Raw genomic sequence first — 20,470 nt, 5'->3', positions numbered from 1 at the left:
CGGCTGCACTCCCTGTGGAGGATGCGCGAGGCCCGCCAGGGGCCCTCATCTGTTTTAATGATGCTTTTTTCCCCTGTCCGCACAGCTCAGTGGCCATCAATGAGGGAAACACTTGATAAAACTGGGTGAAAAAAGGAGAACAATGTGGTTGAAAATGAATCAAATAAATAGCTGTACCAGAGGCAATGGTACGCAGCACAGCAAATTCCTTTGTGTTTTAAATTGCACTTAAAAGTAGATCAATCCAATCCATGATCCTGTACTAGTTTAATATTTAATGTAAATACAGGATCATAACTGGTTTAATTAATTAATGGTTCATTAATTCAGTGCCTGTTAAAAAAGCCTACACTTCCAAACCCTGCGCAAGCGACTTAAATTCTCTGCAAGAAAACAGGGCTAAGTGTAAATCACTGACCCCCGGTTGGCCGCTTTATTACAGTATCCAGCTACTCGCTGGCCCTCCAGACATGCTCTAAGCAGAGGAAGGCCAGTGTTCGTCTACACAGCTGGATACTCACTGAAGTGAACCAGGTTAGTTTGAGGATACCCTACCAGCTGAGCAGCAGCTGGTGAACACTAATCTGCAACCTACAGATCTCCTTTAACCTCCTTCTCCACCACCATAATGGCAGTTGTAGTGCATCAAAAAGCAGAGAAAACAAAAAAGACAGAAAGAGAGACCACTGCACCATGCGATCTCGGAGTAAAACTCCTCAACTCCTGTACTCCTCAATCCAAACATCACAATAGACAAATACAGTGATTGGCGAAAATATAACTTGGGCATTTGTTGAATGTGCAAAATAATGTTTTGAAAAAAAAGGATATCCTTTAACACGAAGGGAACCAGGCCTGAGTGGACTGGCCAGTTGTTTCGGCCCCCTCTCGCCTTGCCTCGGCGAGAACACAAAAAGCTTATTGTCCAGAACAATGCAGGTCAGCCTCTCTGTCCTTACTGGCCTCATCCCAGTATGTCACAACGCTAAGGGCTCTTGAAAGCATCCAAACAACAACACCAGAATCTCTCAACGCAGCGCTCAGCCAGTGTTGGCCATCTTGGCTGCAGTTGATTATTATACATTACGATGTAGCAATGTACACTCAATAATTTCATAGTGTGTTTACAATTAAACAGAACAGGCTCCTTTATTTCAACATTAAACCGGATTTATAAAAGACAGAAAAATATTTAAAAAAAGGCTAATATATTGAATATAAATATGTAAAAGATGAATACTGCACTTGCGATACTACTAGGCAGGGGATAATCAACTTTAGCTACCATTATCAGTTTTACATACAAAGATATAAACATAACTCAAACAAAAGAAGAAAAGCGACAAGAAAAGACAAAAACTATTTCCTGAAGTGTAGATAATTTTTTATATTTTTTTAGAATTCTATAGTAAATAAAGATAAATAGTATAAAATAAAAAAGCTTTACGGGGCAATTTAGTGTGTTCCCTCTGAAACTGACAAAAAACGATGCTTGTTACTACTACACTATTGATGACACGCCGAGTCAGCATGTTGGCGCTGAGGTAAACCAATTAAATTGATTAATGTTGTGATGCATTACTTGTCTGAAGTCGTTCTGCCACAGTGATGGTGATGGATGAGGCGGCAAAGATTACCTTACCATGTCAACAAACAAATGATTTTTTTCACTAAAACACATCTTACCTTGCAGCATGCATCTGTATGCGGACTCTGAGATGGCGTAGATGTGGGGGGGCATCTCGTGCCTCTTCTTGCCCCTATACATCTCAATGATGTTCTCTGAATAGATGGGCAGGTTCTTGTAGGGGTTGATGACCACGCAGAAGAGACCAGAGTATGTCTGTGGAGTGAGACGAGAGCAAACTCATTGCAACTCATACGAGAAAAGGTCATTCATGTGGATGTAGATAAATAAAGAATACAGTGGGAAAAGGAAAACATTAACCCAAATAATGCAACTGGGTTACATTACAGAAAGAAAGCGATAATGCTTTAGAGGTTAATAAGCACAGTGATGATAAAACCTTTAGTTTTCGCATTAAAACTAGTTTCTGTGGAATGTGTTTGTCGTAGGTTTAATGGTTAAAGTGGAGTTGGCAGCACAATACAGCATAAAAACTAAAATATGGAAATTATCACGGGCTTGGCTATGATGTAAGACTCTACATCCCGTTATGTTGTCACCAGATGGCCAGTTTGTTGTGTAGTCTCCACTGTGTTTCCACTGTGATGGAAACATAGTGCATATAGCGCATCCACACAGAACGCACCAATAGAAAACAGAACACAATAAAGAGGGGACATGTTTATGTCAGTTACATTAAAAGCCAGAACATTTCTCAGATCGGTTGAACAGCAACCTGAACTTCGTTTTAGAGTTTGAGTATTTCTTGCATTCTTATTTCGTATATGAAAAAAATAAATCTATCTGACAGCCATCCCCTGAATGAGCAAATGGGTTTCTTAGGAAAATGTCTGTAAACTGCAGCATTAATCCTCTTGAACAGAACATTTGTCAAAATGGTAATTTAGTCTTCATTTGCGTGTGTACCTATTAAGGGGGGTTGAGCTTTGGATGCCAAACTGGTGTTTAAAACCTGCCACAGTAAAGCTCTTATATTTATAAAACGTAATATTTGGGGGAATGTGATTAATTTATTCTTGCTGCGATTTACAATCTTCTATGACTTTTGTGATAAATTCAACCCTTCATGCCTTTTCATACAAGTGGCAATGCCTGGCATCAATTTCAGTCAATCAGAAGTGATGGGGCAGTACCAGAAATGTGACTATAATGCTTGTTACCAAGGCAACAATAAAAATCCAATGAATTACGCTGAACCACATATTTACAGCAGACTTATACCATTCCATAAATTGTATCTTTGTCTGTGTGAATATCAATTCTACATGCAGGTCAACATTTTATCAAAGCCTCTTAAGAATATCCAGAGGATAGCCGGCTAGCTTGCAAGGGAATGGCCACCCCGACTAGCGGGAGACCTCTGAAGGGGGGAACGGGCTCAAATGGGTAAAGGTGTAATTATTCTAAGAAAGGACTTCCACTGGCCAGGCAGCTCAGCATTGTGGTGGAGGCGTGGGTGTGGCTCAGAGCGTGTCGCCCTCCCCAGCCTACACACCCAAGGGCCTGCTGAACTGGAGGAGCAGCATCGGCCTCAGACTGGAGGTCTGACAAGGGAGGGAGCTGATGTGGTTCACTGTGAGAAATATTTTCTTCTTATAGAAATCCTGGGCAAAACAAAACGCACATAATTCAAAATATGTGTTGATTTTTGGTTTCCGTGGGATGGCAGACTTGATATACACCAATTCTTAATTTCTCTGGACAGTTCCTGAACCTACGGAGTACTGACCCAATCCTTTTCCAAGAACAGTATGAAATATGAACTAGAAAATGCATTTCCTGTAGAAAATGAGTGCTGTAGTACAAAGTGAGGTTGAAAATATTTCAACCTTCTAAATCAAGTGAAGGGATTTGAACAGTTCAAAAGTTTAAATGGAGTAAACAATGTAAACATGCACACCATTTAAAAAAATGTAAATGGTTGGAAACAAATAAAGTGACAGCTGAATGAAAAGCGCAAAGCATTGATAAAAATGCAGAAATGTAAAATGAATTGAACTGAAGATTCTGAAAGGTCAAATATATTGCCCTGCACTGTGTGTGTGTGTGTGTGTGTGTGTGTGTGTGTGTGTGTGTGTGTGTGTGTGTGTGTGTGTGTGTGTGTGTGTGTGTGTGTGTGTGTGTCTTTAAGAGATAGCGAGCCGGTGCATGATTAAAAGAGGCCAAATAGAGCGGGAAAAACCACCCAATCTGGCAAGACTGCCTGAACGTCCTCCAAAAGTAGCCCAGTAGCCCAATCCAACGGGCAAAACAGCCCATTCTGGCAACACTGCTGATCGTTCTTATGCTCCAGCGTCAACGTTAATCAATGAGACCAACTGAAAACAAAGCCGGTTTGAAACTAAAACTGTGATTCTGAAGAAAGTATAAATGATATCGAAATTCCGTTTGGAGATATTGAAGATTCAAGTGTGTCGATTTATTAAATGGTTTGAACAAAGGTAAACGGTTGGAAAATGATTGAGTTACGATGTCTTAAGGAGTAGAAGTGTCAGAACGGGCAGACGCTTCAATGAAAACAGCTGCAAAACTAGCCGGTATGAAACTAAAACTGTGAATCTGAAGAAAGTTTAAATGATATCGAAATTCCGTTTATATTATTGAAGTGTGTCGATTTGTTAAATGGTTTGAACGAAGATAAACGGCTGAAAATTTATTTAGTAATGGGAGGACGGCTCTGCCTTCCTCCCATTGACTCCCATGTAAAAAAAAAGGATAGTATTTTAAAAGTAGAATATCTTAAAGAATTTAAAATACTTAAAAAATTTGAAAAGAATCGCACGATTCCAAGCTATTCTGAACATTTGAAAATTGGAATGGCGTCTTTAGGTGAAAATTTGAGGAAGGAGATAGGTCCCAAAGTTTGTAGAGAATACGAATGAAAGAAAGAAAGAAAGAATAAAACCTAAGAATAACAATAGTTGAGGGCTGCATGCAGTACTCACCTAATAATGAATTGATTGAAAATATAGTGATGACTATTGAACCTAGAGAGCGAGAAGGATTCCCAGAAACAAAGTTGCATTTTACTCATGCAAAGCAAGTCGACTTGGCTGAATGCAGATATTGTGTTATTATTTAGGGGTTTTGTTACAATACTTTAATTCAGCAAAGTAAACTAAAATTAAAAAGGTTTCATCATTAGCAAATGGATCGAGTACAGTATCCATATCAGTTTGAGTGGGAAGTATGTTACTACAGTTTTCCAAATAGGCTACTCCTTTTACCCACTGTTAAAGCGATAGCGTGCTTTCCACTGCCTAGAAGATAAAGTCCATCAAGTTCACCAGCTGTCCGCTGATGCTGACTGACTGCAGGCATCTAACCTTAACCCCTTAAACTCGGTTTGCTCCATCAAACACAGAGGGAGGGCTGGGACTCTGAAGTATGGACATGCATTACACAGCCTAAGCTAGATGCTTCATCAAACAGAGACAAGACACAGACAAGTCCAAGAACTTAAAGATGGATGATGACGAAATATCCCTCTCTCATAGTAGTGTGGGAATATATAGGAGGGATTAGGGATGAGGATCTGAATCAACATTGTGGGAGTACAAAGTAAAGTTCTGCTTTGTTTCCTCTATAAATATTAACCAGACATTACATATCAGAGATAGTTGACAGAGCTTTGAAGGATAGGGAGTAGAGGAGCCAGTGGTGGATGGATGGAGAGCGGCAGGAGAACAAACAAATGCTATTACAGGGGTTTATAACAAAGAAAATAAAGAGCACTTAATTAATATAAAGCACCATAGGCATTCTAGTGGGGCTGTACGGTATGGACTAAAATGTATATCACAGTATGATTTGAGGCATAGACGTCACGGTAACGGTTTTATATCACGGTATGTTAATTTTATCTTCTAATTTCGAAATCTAAATGCGTCTGAAGGGGTAAAGTACTGGTTAGGCAGCGAAACTGCAAGAAAAAAAAAAAAGCTAAATCTTTTCTCAAGTTACTTCCATCTCAGAAAAAATACTTCTTCTTTCTCCACTTTCTCCACTTGCCGGACCTTGCCATAAAGTTTTGGCATCTCAATTTGGCTGAAGTGTGTGCGGGCAGATAACGCATACCTGGGATTGAGTATTTTGACCATCTCATTAAAGCTCTTTCTATCGACATCTTGAAAGGGAACCTTGTCCTTACACAGGTAAACAGTGACGGCGTTTGTTATCTCGTCCAACCGCCGGCTTATTTGGTCGTAAGGACTGGCTTTGGAAAATGCCTCCGGAAGCGATGTCTGTGGAAGAGATGCAGAGACAGCATCGCGCTAGCAACGTCTGCCTCGTATGGTGTGGAATGAGAGCTTGTGATGGGACTATTGCGAAATAGCATACTGCCTGAGAAGGCAGTATCGCACTCAAATCTGTCCCTGGGAATAGTAACGTTGCGCCGAATTGAAAGAGGAACTACGTTTAGTTTCCATATTTGCAATAGTTGCACGTAACTTTCTTTTTCCATACAAAAGTAGTAAGGTTATTGTATCAACGTGTTACTTACTATGTAACGCGTTACACACAACACTGTCTACCGGTCACACTGGTCTCACAGTAACGTCAAAATCCATACCGTAGCTCAAATTCACACAGGTGTACTTTCTATACCGTTGATACCGTACACCCCTAGATTCTAGCCTCTCAACACACATTACAATTAATAATCATTCTCCCATTACATATTTATACAACTTAATCGCAAAGTTAGGCTTACAAGGTGAATATCTGCTCAAGGGCATCTTATGTCACTGGTTTTCCAACAGTGGTTCATAAAATTGTAAGATGTTGAAGCAGACAGCTGTTGCTTATCAGTGCAGGCAAAGGCCTTAGTGAGGGCAGTTTGACCGTAGAGTGACTCGGCAAAAGCCTCCTTGTGCTGACATACAAAGCACAGGACTCTTCTTAAGTAATGTATCTTCTTTTTAAATAAAAAGAGTTACAAAAAAAAAAATATAGGACTAGGAGGATTTGGAAAAGAACAATCCCAGTCAGTTACAACTATAACATCTTGCAGTATATCAGCCCACTTTCTTTAGGCTTATGTGTTCTTACTCTGGTTAAACTATGAAAATGTAGTTTAAGTAAGATGGAGATCAGATATTGACTTAAGGTAGGTAATATTGATAAAAAAATAACTGAAGATAATTTTGTCTGCCAATGACCAACTGTTAAATGTTTGATAGACCACTTTATTAAAGAGGATCAAAGTGCTGTCCAAGGTTAGGGGACTTCAACTCTCAAGAATCGCATAGAAAAAACACTGAACTATAAATAACCGCCATTAAAGATTAGAAGTCCAATGTATTGTTAGCATCCAGACCTTGACATAGAAAAATCAATGTCCTAATTAGTGATTCTTGAACTCAGCATTTCTGCCAGAGAGACCTGCTTCGGAATGATTAACCTTTGTAAAGGAGTATAAGATGTAAATATTTTGTTGATGTCGGTCTACCAAATAAACGGACAACCATGCCTACTCCAAGGGCTGAGGGCCATGGCATGCACCCTGACACAGTTTGAACAAACAAAAATCAAAATATTTAAAAAGTTGAATCCTTTTTATATACCTGTCAAAAATATCAACCTTGAGTAATTATCTGACATTGCTGCTGCGGTCTCTTAGCAGGAACCCCTCAACCACTGGGCTCCTGGCCCAGTCTCAGGTGGCTCACAATGCCCCTATCAAGGTTATTCCAGGAATGCACATAGCTAAATTGGTTGCATTGAGAAGAATCATACAGGGATATTTTGAGAGGAATACTGTATCTGAGGAAGTGATGTGCGCGATTGATTAGAAGTGTGTGAGCACCAGTGACGCAGTGTTACAGCCAGCTTGACAGAGTTCTTGCTCAACAACACATTAGCAAAGAGAAGATGAGAATCCAACCAGTCAACCCCGGAGCTGATAGATGACCTCCTCAGCCAGAACCACATACTTTTCTACAAAAAGGAGTAAAAAATAAACCACTGAAAAACAACAGAAACATAAACTCACATAGATGAGTCCAGAGTAGTAGCGGTCCTTCAGGTTATGGAGCACCGAGGCTTCGTTGAGGCAGGTGAGCTCCGCCATGTCCTCCACCTTGCTGAACTTGGGCGGGTTCATCTTCTGGATGTCGTCCTTGTTCACCACCGCCTTCTTCCCATTCTCCGCCAGCTCCACCACCACCTCATCCCCGCGCTCCTCTCGGATGCCGGCGGCCTCAAACCCGTGGCGCTCCGAGGGGATCCACACCAACTTCTTGGCGGTCCAGTCGGCCTGCGTGGCCGGGTTTTGGACCACGGCGCGGTCCACAAACAGGTACCGCTCCGGGTCTTCCTGTCCACTGCGTTGTGACATCACTGCTGCCGGCCGGGAGCACAACTCAGTTGGCTTCCTGTTGAGAAATGTGTGTGCGAGTGTGAGCATGGTGGTGTGCAGGATTGGGTTTGGTTTGGTTTAATTCTTCTTGTATATAATACAGTGACTAATCTTCCCCTAAAACCCTATGGTCAGACATTGTGTTGAACACTTGTAAGTCACAGCATGACATCAGGGGTAGTAGCAGCTTAGTAGTTGTTTGCCAGTAGTAAGAGACAAGTAGACGAGTAGAAAATAGTTTGAGACCAAATTCATAAGGTGGGATCTAGCTAGGACCATCCTTAGCATCTAGCCTACTAAATACAGCAATGCCATGTATTCCATAAAATCAATATCAAGGTCACATTTCGAATACTGTTAATTACTAGGAACGGCTGTATTGTACTTCCATTATTTCAACTGGATTTATTAATTGTGCTGTTCGTGTGTCAGTGTGTGCAGTAATGGGACTTATCTCCTCTGTGACTTGTCTCTTCTATAATTATGTCCTTTGCTTACAAATACGAGGTAATGGTTAGCCCCGAAACTGGGTCAGGTCACGGGATGGGGGGATCAGGCTTGCTGCTACTAGTACTAAGCGCTGCCTTGTCGCTGCATCCCAAGTCCTATAATAACCTTGGTGTCAAATATTGATACTGCGCAATTTTCTCCCGCCTGTGCTGAAAGTATGCACAGTTTCCCACGGAGTGGCTATTTTGTACTGGACAGAGTTTCAAATAGCTACTGTATGGTTGGTCGTCTAATAACCAGGGCCAGGCCAAACAACTGCAATGGCTATGTTAGCTAGCCTACTTTAGCTCAAAAGTTGCGTGCATCGCCCTCTTGATATCCCGAAAGCTCATCTTAACGGATAACAGAGCTACGAGGGGTTGAATGCACGCAATTACTAACTACAGGTCACAGGGAATTCATGCTGGAGCTTGATCGTGGTGTGACTGTTAAGGACATAATAAATACAATGCAGCTTGTAATTGTGAGTTTGGAGATGAATAAGTGGGCACTGGGCAGCCTCCTCACCCACAACCATCATGGGTGTGGGTGGCTGACATTATGTCAGAGAGGATGCATGCAAGCAAACAACGAGTTTCAAATTTTCAAACGCATCACAATAGAAATACAAAGCGACCACTTATGTAGTAATTACAATATATGTGGTGGCGACGTCCCTCGCATTAGCAGTGAGAAGCGGGCTAACGTTAGCCAATCCTGTGGTCCATCATTGAGAAGCCACGGCACAATGAACCGTTAGCTCGCACACCGCTCCATCCCGTTCAAACTACGAATTTCAGACTCGTGTAAACGTAAACAACTCACCTGGTTGCAGTTTGCAAAGGAAACACGAATAATGATGTATCGGTGTCCACTAGAAATATCTCCAATGTCTTCCAAAATTGTATATTATTTAGCCCGCTCTATCATGAGTGGTACTCCACCATCCGACACCCTCAGTCTCAACCAAACTCCGATCATGCAGGGAGGGATGCGGCGCGGTGCTTTCGTTGCGGCACGCCCACATCCCAGGGCAGCAAGATCATTGGCTTTCACCTAACGACAGTTACATGGGATTGGTCATGAAATGCTCCATCCAAATATGTCTTCGCTCGCTCCTCATGGCGTTCACATCCACCTGCAACTGTGTGGCGCTTCTGGATCAAAGTAGACAATACTGTTCTTTCATTTCTTAATAATGAAAGTATTATTTTATTTACATTCCCAAAACGCATCAGAGAGTCTTGCCCTTACTGCGTTCACTGTAGCTCTTCTTACCTCCTTATTCTATTAAAATAATTGCAATTATACTAGTCTAGAAGGCCTAATAATTTATTGAAATCAGAGTTTGTCATGGTAGGGAATGATCTCTTATCTTAGAAATAAACAGCCTGGATAACATAATACGCTGGAATATAATTACCAGCAAATATTTACAGTTGTCTTTGTTCTGCCGTGGTTTTCATATAAAGGGTGGAGCATTTGGGCATAGGCCTTAAAGGACTAAATAAGAATGGTGGAGTGGCAATCAAATACAATGTTAAAATACTGCCCTCTACTGTAAAACATCAACCTTGCACACACGGTGAACATTGCTGAGCCTCGTTTATTTCTAGAATCACGCTGCGTGATTATTATTTCCCGTGATTGTTCGTTCGACTCTGTTGGCCGCTAAAAGAGATATTAGTTTATATCTGTTCATGTCTATACAGGTGTTCCAGGGAATCAAGTGTTTTATTTGAGGATTGTGGCTCAGGCAACAAAAGAGAAAACAGATGTAAGCATCTCATCCATTGTCTGCCCATTGTGTGTCTCTAGGTCTCCTCTTCCTGGGGTCCGGCAGTCCAGAAGAATGATCAAGTGTCTCCTTCCTGGAGTAGAGCAGTCGAGCAAATGCCTGCTGAGGCCTGGCTATTCTATAAATTCACAGCTCCTTATCATCTAAACCAGGCCTATTCAACTAGCGGCCCGTGGGCCAAATGCGGCCCCTCTTAATTTTTTTCTGGCCCGCAAGAGGTTGCATGCAAAAAATAAATTTAATAAAGGAGAAACATATTTGCATGCAAATCAGGTTTCTGTGTATAGCCGGTGATACTAGCCAGTATCAGTACCCCACAATCAGGAACTGGCATCACTTGTTCTGACAATGTTTGGCTCAACCGATACATGTGAGTCTAGCTTTTCTCATATGAATGCCATCAGAACAAGGGCACGTTGCTCCATGACCTTTGAGAAGCTGCATAAGAACCTCAGGATGAGCCAAACTAGGCAAACAAGTGCAACCTTTCTTACTGACTCACTGGCTCAAAATGTCTCATATGTACAGTAGTTCTGTTTTGTGATGATTCAAACAACATTGTTGAATTCTAAATACGTGTCCAAAATATGTGAGAACAAAATCTTTTATAATGATACGATTAAAAGGAAGGAATGCATCTGACAAGTTTATTCCATGTAGTAGTACTATATATATATATAAAGTTAACACTACTTTAAGTACGATTGATTTTCCTTTTCGGCCCACTTGTTAAGGAGGTTGAATAGCCCTGATCTAAACCTTACAGCATTGCCAAAGGAAAAATCACCCGTAAATATTATGACCTACATTACTTACATACATAGATATTGCTTTAGCATAACTTTTACTACCTGATGATTTTACTTCTAAAAGTAAATAAAAGTACATTTTTCCCACAACACCCCCTTGCATATCCCTTATGGGATGAGCATTAATCACACCGTCAGAGTTTGCAACTCCCCCAGAGCGTTCATGGGGGATGAGACTTTATTTGCCCTGGATCGGCCTCCTACTCCAACCATTCACTCACACATCATTCTCATCGTTATCTGACTCCATAAAAAATCCCCTCAACATCTCTAATTCCTCTAGGTAAGCCAGTCTCTAGACCCCTTGGACTTCTGGGCGCTCAGCCCTGTCCAGTCTGTCTGCGTCGGTATAGCTGTGGTGGTATAGTCTCCCGTCACAATCCCTCTGATGGAGTTCAGCCAGTCGATCCCTTACTTTCCCTAACTGTTCAGTCGGGTATAATTGGGCGCAGTGTGACAGGTAGTGCCAGGTAGAACTCCCTTCCACCTGGATGGCTGGTTCCACTGTCTCCTGAACACCCGTAGGTACACCTGGTCAGCCCCTCTTGGCGGGTCTTCCTATGACTCTGGAACTCTGTCTTTTTCCTGTGGAAATATAAACTCAAGCATGGCAGTTAGTTGTCTAATATATTCTCTTATTTATTATTATATTTTGCGGTTGCTCCAATGGGGGTCCCTTATAGGGTCCTCGAAGTGTAGGTGAAGGCATGGGTCGACCGGTAAGCATTTCATGCAGAGTTTGTGCGTCATTCTGTTTGCCTGCATACGATAACTCATTAGTGCTAGTGGCAGTGCATCTACTCAATTAAATTTAGCAACTGCACAAATTTTGTTACATTTTGTCATGAGGATCTCATTTACCGCTGGGCCCCACTGTTAGTAACTTGTGGTGCCCTGGGCCCCACTGTTAGTAACTTGTGGGGCGGCTCAGTCTACTTCAGTTACTAACAGTGGGACCCTGGGCCCCACTGTTAGTAACTTGTGGGGCGGCTCAGTCTACTTCAGTTACTAACATAGGGACCCTGGGCCCCACTGTTAGTAACTTGTGGGGCGGCTCAGTCTACTTCAGTTACTAAAAGTGGGACCCTGGGCCCCACTGTTAGTAACTTGTGGGGTGGCTCAGTCTACTTCAGTTACTAACAGTGGGACCCTGGGCCCCACTGTTAGTAACTTGTGGTGCCCTGGGCCCCACTGTTAGTAACTTGTGGGGCGGCTCAGTCTACTTCAGTTACTAACAGTGGGACCCTGGGCCCCACTGTTAGTAACTTGTGGGGCGGCTCAGTCTACTTCAGTTACTAACATAGGGACCCTGGGCCCCACTGTTAGTAACTTGTGGGGCGGCTCAGTCTACTTCAGTTACTAACAGTGGGACCCTGGGCCCCACTGTTAGTAACTTGTGGGGTGGCTCAGTCTACTTCAGTTACTAACAGTGGGACCCTGGGCCCCACTGTTAGTAACTTGTGGGGTGGCTCAGTCTACTTCAGTTACTAACAGTGGGACCCTGGGCCCCACTGTTAGTAACTTGTGGTGCCCTGGGCCCCACTGTTAGCATTCCTCCCAAAAGGAAGGAATGCATCTGACAAGTTTATTCCATGTAGTAGTACTATATATATATATAAAGTTAACACTACTTTAAGTACGATTGATTTGCAGCGATTCATTCAAATAGTTTTACTCTGTGTGGCCCATGAACCCCAGTGGTTTTCCTTTTCGGCCCACTTGTTAAGGAGGTTGAATAGCCCTGATCTAAACCTTACAGCATTGCCAAAGGAAAAATCACCCGTAAATATTATGACCTACATTACTTACATACATAGATATTGCTTTAGCATAACTTTTACTACCTGATGATTTTACTTCTAAAAGTAAATAAAAGTACATTCTTCCCACAACACCCCCTTGCTTATCCCTTATGGGATGAGCATTAATCACACCGTCAGAGTTTGTAACTCCCCCAGAGCGTTCATGGGGGATGAGACTTTATTTGCCCTGAATCGGCCTCCTACTCCAACCATTCACTCACACATCATTCTCATCGTTATCTGACTCCATAAAAAATCCCCTCAACATCTCTAATTCCTCTAGGTAAGCCAGTCTCTAGACCCCTTGGACTTCTGGGCGCTCAGCCCTGTCCAGTCTGTCTGCGTCGGTATAGCTGTGGTGGTTAGTCTCCCGTCACAATCCCTCTGATGGAGTTCAGCCAGTCGATCCCTTACTTCCCCTAACTGTTCAGTCGGGTATAATTGGGCGCAGTGTGACAGGTAGTGCCAGGTAGAACTCCCTTCCACCTGGATGGCTGTTTCCACTGTCTCCTGAACACCCGTAGGTACACCTGGTCAACCCCCCTTGGCGGGTCTTCCTATGACTCTGGAACTCTGTCTTTTTCCTGTGGAAATATAAGCTCATGCATGGCAGTTAGTTGTCTAATATATTCTCTTATTTCTAATTGCGGTTGCTCCAATGGGGGTCCCTTATAGGGTCCTCGAAGTGTAGGTGAAGGCATGGGTCGACCGGTAAGCATTTCATGCAGAGTTTGTGCGTCATTCTGTTAGCCTGCATACGATAACTCATTAGTGCTAGTGGCAGTGCATCTACTCAATTAAATTTAGCAACTGCACAAATTTTGTTACATTTTGTCATGAGGATCTCATTTACCGTTTCCACGATTCTCTGTGACTGCATGTCGAACAAAGGTTTGACATGCATCTAAAACTTGGGCAACAACTTGACCCGTGAGTGATCAGTGCGTAGAAAGCTCTTGGAAATCTCTAGCCTTAACTGTCTGTAACCAATCTAGTGGGAAGGGAAATTGAAGCCAGTAAATCCAAAACCAAGGGTCAAAAAGTGGTGGGTTTGCCATCAGCGGCCTTCAAACCACGCTTTTTCCGAAGTTTAACAAAGTCATGTTCTTAACCAAAAATGTAACTTGAGTCAGTATATACGTGAGGGTTTTTATAAATGAAAAAGCGACCTTCCCCCGGTATAAGTCCAACTCCACTGCCTGAGCCAACATGTCTGACTCCTGTTCCTCCTCCACCTATCAGCCCACACAGCTCTTCCTATGATGGTCACCTCATGGGTGAAACCTCATACTACTCCAACCTCATCAACACTGGTACAGGCAACAGCAGAGTCCTCTTCTCAACAGTCAACCACTTACTTCAGCCTCCTAAATCTCTCCCTCCAGATATTTCCACCACCCAATGCACTGCGTTCCTTGACTTCTTCAGCTCTAAAATCAACACCATTCACCAACAACTGGCCTCATCTCGCACCCCCTCTGATGACCCACCCTGGATGATCACCTCTGGCCAACCTCTCATCAGCCTCTCTGACTTCACCCTAGTAACAGAACAGACCGTTTCAGAACTCATCCGCAAAGCCAAAACCACCACCTGTCAGCTCGATCCTCTTCCCACCTCCCTTGTCAAAGCATGTCTTCCGTCCATCTCCCCCATGATCACCAACATAATTAACTCCTCCCTCACTACTGGTACTGTACCCCCCACTCTCAAGCTGGCTGCCATCACTCCCATCCTGAAAAAACCTGGTGCTGACCCAACTGACCTTAACCATTACCGGCCCATCTCCAATCTCCCTTTCATCTCCAAAACACTTGAAAGGGTGGTTGCCGCACAACTACAGTCCCACCTCGACATTAACAATCTCCATGAACCGTTCCAATCTGGCTTCCGTCCAAAACACAGCACTGAAACAGCCCTAGTCAAAATCACCAACGACCTCCTCCTTGCAGCCGACTCTGGATTACTCACCATTCTCATCGTCCTCGATCTCAGCGCAGCATTCGACACCATCTCCCACCCTCTGCTCCTTGACCGCCTAGCTGGTATCGGGATCACTGGTGCTGCACTCTCCTGGTTTACATCCTACCTCACCGGCCGTCAACAATTTGTTAAACTAAGCAACCACAAGTCTGGGTGTTCAGGTGTCTCACTGGGTGTCCCCCAGGGGTCAGTCTTGGGTCCACTCCTCTTCACCACTTACCTCCTCCCGCTGGGCACACTCCTCCGTCACCATGGGGTCCATTTTCACTGCTACGCTGACGACACACAGGTCTACATCTCCACCAAACCCACCGCTGCCATCCCCCCCACCTCCCTCATCACGTGCCTGGAAGAGATCCGGAGCTGGTTGAGCAGGAACTTCCTGAAACTCAATGGAAACAAGACCGAGGCCCTGCTCATCGGATCCAAATCCACCCTCACTAAATCACAACACACCCCAGCTCCACTCATAATTATCGATGGATTCCCAGTACCCTTCTCCTCCAAAGTCAAGAGCCTCGGCGTCATCCTGGACAACACCCTCTCATTCGCACCCCATATTCACAACATCACCCGGACTGCATTCTTCCACCTCCGCAACATCGCCAGACTCCGCCCATCACTGACCCAATCCAGCACTGAAATCCTAGTTCACTCATTTGTCACATCACGCATAGACTACTGCAACGCCCTCCTCACCGGACTCCCCACCAAACTCATCAACAGACTGCAGATCATTCAGAACTCAGCCGCCCGGATCATCACCCGCACCAAATCATCTGACCACATCACCCCTGTCCTCATTCAACTTCACTGGCTCCCAGTACACTACCGTATCCAATACAAAACCCTACTCCTCACCTACAAAGCTCTCCACAACCTAGCCCCCAGTTATCTCTGCGACCTCCTCCAAGAATACACTCCCTCCCGCTCCCTCCGCTCAACCTCTGCTGGACTACTATGTATCCCCACATCACGACTCACTACAATGGGTGCCCGGTCATTCAGCTGTTCAGCACCCAGGCTCTGGAACTCCCTCCCCCCACACATAAAACAGTCAGACACCATTACAACCTTCAAGTCACAACTCAAAACTCACCTGTTCAAACTCGCACACAACGTCTAACTGATCACTGTTTTGATTGTTTTTTTTTTTGTTTTTTTTTGTCTTGTTTTTGTTTTATTTATTTATTATTGCTTATGTTTATTTATTTTTTCCACAATGTCTTGTTTTTTAAAAAATGTATGATGACTATATGCTCTGTAAGGTGACCTTGGGTGTCTTGAAAGGCGCCTCTAAATGAAATGTATTATTATTATTATTATTATTATTATGGGTGGACCAAGTAATAGTGACTGTGCCTGCCTTAGGTTGTCCCGGGGATTCAAGGTGGGATTTGACCCGTTGTTGGCTAACCAGCCTTCCATACTGGCCTATTGCAGGATGCCGTGCCTGGGATACAATCAATTTCCACCCATGAGATATGTGGTAAAGATTGCAATGTGGAGGAATGGAGACAGTCTTCTACCACAGCCCATGCAGCCATGTGTCTGGGTAATGGAGACACACCAGGGCGATTATCCTGTGTGTGTGAGGGAGCGGATGATGGGGCCATTAAGAAAGTAACTTTCTATCACATTAGAAATAGCATCAGTTTTGCTCGTATAACATGAGGCCGAATATTTCAGAATTCTGTTTAATTGTTTTAAGTTTGCAACAATATTTTGATATCATTAGCAACAGACTGAGCTTGGCTTATTAAAAAAAAGAAGATGCATTCAATTTTAGCCTATACTAAGAGATAATAACTAATAGGCTACTATAGCCTACCGCGGTCATCCAAGATAACAGCCCTTTAACGCAAATTTTTGCAAAAAAATTATTGCAAAAATAAAGCATTTCAGATACATTTTTTTTTTTCCAGAAAAGTTTTTGGGTGTGCCTGTTGAACAGTGGATGGCCCTAGGTCCGTCAGGCCCACCCATAACACCGTGCCTGTTACATGATGGCATGAGCCCCACCCAAAAAAGGTCTAGCTTCGCCACTGCATGTAACTGCTTTCTTTGACTAAGAGTGAAACCAAAACTATTTGAACAAGCTAGGCTTAATCGTCGTAGACAAGAGAAGGAAGCAGAAACACCCAAGACGTCTCTACTTCTGCTGCAAGGACCTCGATATCTAACATGGGTAAGAATTCTACAAGAATTGGAAGAAATGGGGAGTAACGGAATAGGCCTACATGAACCGGAATACATGTATTCAGAATACAAATTATAGCTATTCCGTTACAGTTACAATTTAAATATTGGTATTTAGAATACAGTTAGGCTACATTGTAGAAATCAATGGATTACATGACGATACTTAGATCTGTTTCAGCAGTTTATTCGTGCTTTCACAATAACAGCATTTAGCGCGCACTAAACGAGTTTGGTCCCCTTGGTTCGGTACGTTTGCGATGGTGTGAATGGAACCACCTCACTTCGGATCAGCCAACCGAGACCTCCCTGAACAGCTGGTCTCGGTTCGCTTCCAAACGAACCCTGGTACGGTTCGCTTGAGATGTGAAAGCGAACGCACCTCGGTCCGATCCAGTTCTACAAAGCATATGCCTCTTGGGACGTAACAGGCACCCGCTCAGCCGCGCGCATTATGGGAATTATTGTTTGATTAGCGGTAACTCCAAGACTAGCAGCAAATTGTCGGACCGTCGGGGAATTTGGACAGACACCCACATAAAACGTATGCTGGAAAACACACATAAAAATGCCGATGATTGAACGATCTTTCTTCTCTCTCTCTCTCTCTCTCTCTCTCTCTCTCTCTCTCTCTCTCTCTCTCTCTCTCTCTCTCTCTCTCTCTCTCTCTCTCTCTCTCTCTCTCTCTCTCTCTCTCTCTCTCTCTCTCTCTCTCTCTCTCTCTCTCTCTCTCTCTCTCTCTCTCTCTCTTTTTAGATGCAATGTTCCACTACAGCAAATTAAATAAAATAGTTCACTTTCAGGGAGATTGGGCCTAACACAGAAGAAGAACACGCCAGAATAGGCCTGTTTTATTAATATATAAGCAGGATTTGATGCCGCATTCCTACACTTATAAAATGCAATTCAATGTGGAAGTAATCCAAGTATTCAGAATACAATACTCAGATTGAGTGATGAAACGGGCATTTTTGGGCATGTATTCTGTATTCTGTAACTGGATACATTTTAAAAGTAACCTTCCCAACACTGATGATATATATGTTGATAATATTGTCAATAATATTGTCATCAACTGAACGTGTCTAGGGTACGGAGACATCATGACGGTAATAACAAGCGGAGCATCCGACCACACCGCGAGAGCATATGGAAAGGAGCTGCGCGCCGGTAGGGGGCTGCAGGTCCACATACCACCGTGAAATGACTCCACATAAAACCATTCATTTTACCGAAGAGAGAATCATTTCGTGAACGTTGTATTGCCCATGTCAAGTGACAAGAAAGTACCGTGACATATTTCTCCCAAAGGGGTACCGGCATCGCAAAAAATGGCTAAAGACGATTTGGGTAATATGGAAAAATATAAGACCATCATTGAGAATGTGGCGAAACGTCATGATGTTGACCCAGCTCTCATCGCTGGCATCATCTCCAGAGAGTCCGAGGCCGGTCACTCCATCAAAAATACTGCCCCCCCCGGTTGGGGGGACAATTATAATGCCTTTGGACTGATGCAGGTAATAAGCCTACATTTGCATTAGGTTGCTATCGCATATTATCAATGCAAGGGGTCTGATGTGGTGTTGAATATATGGCTTCATCCTATACAGGTTGATAAGAGATGGCACAAACCAAGAGGAGCCTGGGACAGTGAGAAGCACCTGGACCAGGCCACTGGGATCCTGGTTGATTTAATTAAACATGTCCAGAAGGAACGCCCCAACTGGAGCACAAACTGGCAGCTGAAGGGTTTGTTTCATTCATTAATTATTATAAGTTCCTATTCTGACCACAGATTCCCTCCACTCTTACAGAAGAGGAAGTGGAGCAGAAGAGGGGAATACTTTTTAAAATGAACAGTCTCATACAGAGACAGGGGCAGTCAACCAGAACAGATATTCTCACAACGCATTTAAGTCACTATCTGAAGGACGGCGATGCCATTTTGATTGAATTACACTGAAAGAATAGCTCTGAAATCGTACAGCGCCTTTAATCTACATTCTGCCTAAACACTGTCCCTTATGTTTCACTGCAGGAGCAATCGCAGCCTACAACATGGGATACAAGGTTCTCGACCATCCGGCCCACAATGTGGACCAAATTACCACAGGCGGAGACTACTCCTCTGATGTCGTTGCCAGAGCCCAGTGGTACAAAGAAAATCTTTTTAAGGCTGGCATCCTTGAAAACATTGTGTCTTATTTCTGGCCATGGTAGCTTTTATGAGCCGAACATAGAGTTTAATAAGAGGGAGATCTATCTCGTATGTGTGTGAAAGGGAGTCCAGATAGTTGGTTCAGCAAGCCACACAGCATCCCACATAGAGTCCAGATGAAAGTCCAGGAAAATCTGCTTTGCCTATTTCACAAAGTGGATCTAGTAATTTTTTTTCTTGCTGTGTATTGTATGTATTGCCTTCCGTTACCATTTTTTGCAAGATCGCTTTTCTAAAATATGAAAATATTGTAATGCAATGCATGGCAATACAACACATTCAAGATAATAGCTACAAATTCATATTATTCACATCCAATATGTGGCACTTCATTGTACCAGTGTTGAAAGAAAATGTGGTGGTAATGGCTCATATATATATTATACGTCTGTTAAATGTATTGATTATTCATAGTGGTAAACTACAAATATAGATATACTTATCCTATCTGTAATATGTATTGATCATCCATAGTGCTAAATCATAGACCTATACTTATCCTATCTGTTATATGCATGTATATATGATCATTCATCTCGACTTTTAGTTGTGTTGTTGTATCGCAACAGTTTAGTTTTGGATACCAAATTTCTATGGAAAGGGTACATCGATATATTGAACCTGAGGGGGTAGGTTCAATATATCGCTTGAAAAAAAAAGCGATATTGATGCACTGAAACTCGATGTAAAAACGTTATTATGAACTTGCTCCGTCCTGTCAATTACATTTGCTACCTTTGAGATTTATGTGTTTGAGATTAATTTTTTTGCATCGGTGTGTGTGTGTGTTTGTGTATGGTCGTGCGTGCGCACACATGCGTTTTAATTGTAAAGTAGGCCTAACGATCGAAATTAATTAAACAGTCTAGGCCTACATGGCTATCGAAAACTAAATTCAAAAAACATTATGTGCTTGGTTACGGGTTTTTGTTTTCATGGCCACCGAATGTAGGCAATTAAATATTACTTTTAATTATGTACAACTATGCCTACTTTTTCCCATTTAAGTTTATTTTAGGTAGCCTATGTACCTTTTAGTGTTTGTCCTCCAAGGTGATGGACATTGACAAAAGGAAGCGTCCACTCCTACATACTCGTATTCTTCAGCAGGTGGCACTATTACACAAACAACAGAATGCAAATAACTGATCTGACGACCT

The 20,470-nt window shown here is 42.9% G+C and overlaps 2 protein-coding genes across 3 annotated transcripts in view; one reads left to right on the top strand and one right to left on the bottom strand.

Annotated features, from left to right (window-relative positions):
• Positions 1–9,483, bottom strand: part of LOC132453400 (myosin-10) — a 58,597-nt gene extending 49,114 nt beyond the window's left edge. For both annotated transcript variants that reach the window (XM_060046193.1, XM_060046194.1), the window contains exons 1-3: positions 9,324–9,483; positions 7,644–8,025; positions 1,687–1,843 (exon numbers count right to left, since the gene is read on the bottom strand). In XM_060046193.1, coding sequence (XP_059902176.1) covers positions 1,687–1,843; positions 7,644–7,988 — 502 coding nt within the window. In that variant the 5' untranslated portion in view covers positions 7,989–8,025; positions 9,324–9,483. The remainder of the gene's footprint in view (positions 1–1,686; positions 1,844–7,643; positions 8,026–9,323) is intronic.
• A 7,425-nt stretch (positions 9,484–16,908) lies between these two features.
• LOC132453434 (lysozyme g-like) lies at positions 16,909–19,850 on the top strand. The gene is made up of 5 exons (XM_060046251.1): positions 16,909–17,078; positions 18,179–18,259; positions 18,401–18,609; positions 18,703–18,841; positions 19,131–19,850. The coding sequence occupies exons 1-5, from the start codon at positions 17,075–17,077 to the stop codon at positions 19,310–19,312; spliced, it is 615 nt and encodes a 204-aa protein (XP_059902234.1). The 5' UTR covers positions 16,909–17,074; the 3' UTR covers positions 19,313–19,850.
• Positions 19,851–20,470: the final 620 nt, after the last annotated feature.

The sequence above is a fragment of the Gadus macrocephalus genome, chromosome 3 (assembly GCF_031168955.1).
Source record: "Gadus macrocephalus chromosome 3, ASM3116895v1".
NCBI classification, from domain to species: Eukaryota; Metazoa; Chordata; class Actinopteri; order Gadiformes; family Gadidae; genus Gadus; species Gadus macrocephalus.
This window is presented reverse-complemented; position numbering and strand designations above follow the sequence as displayed.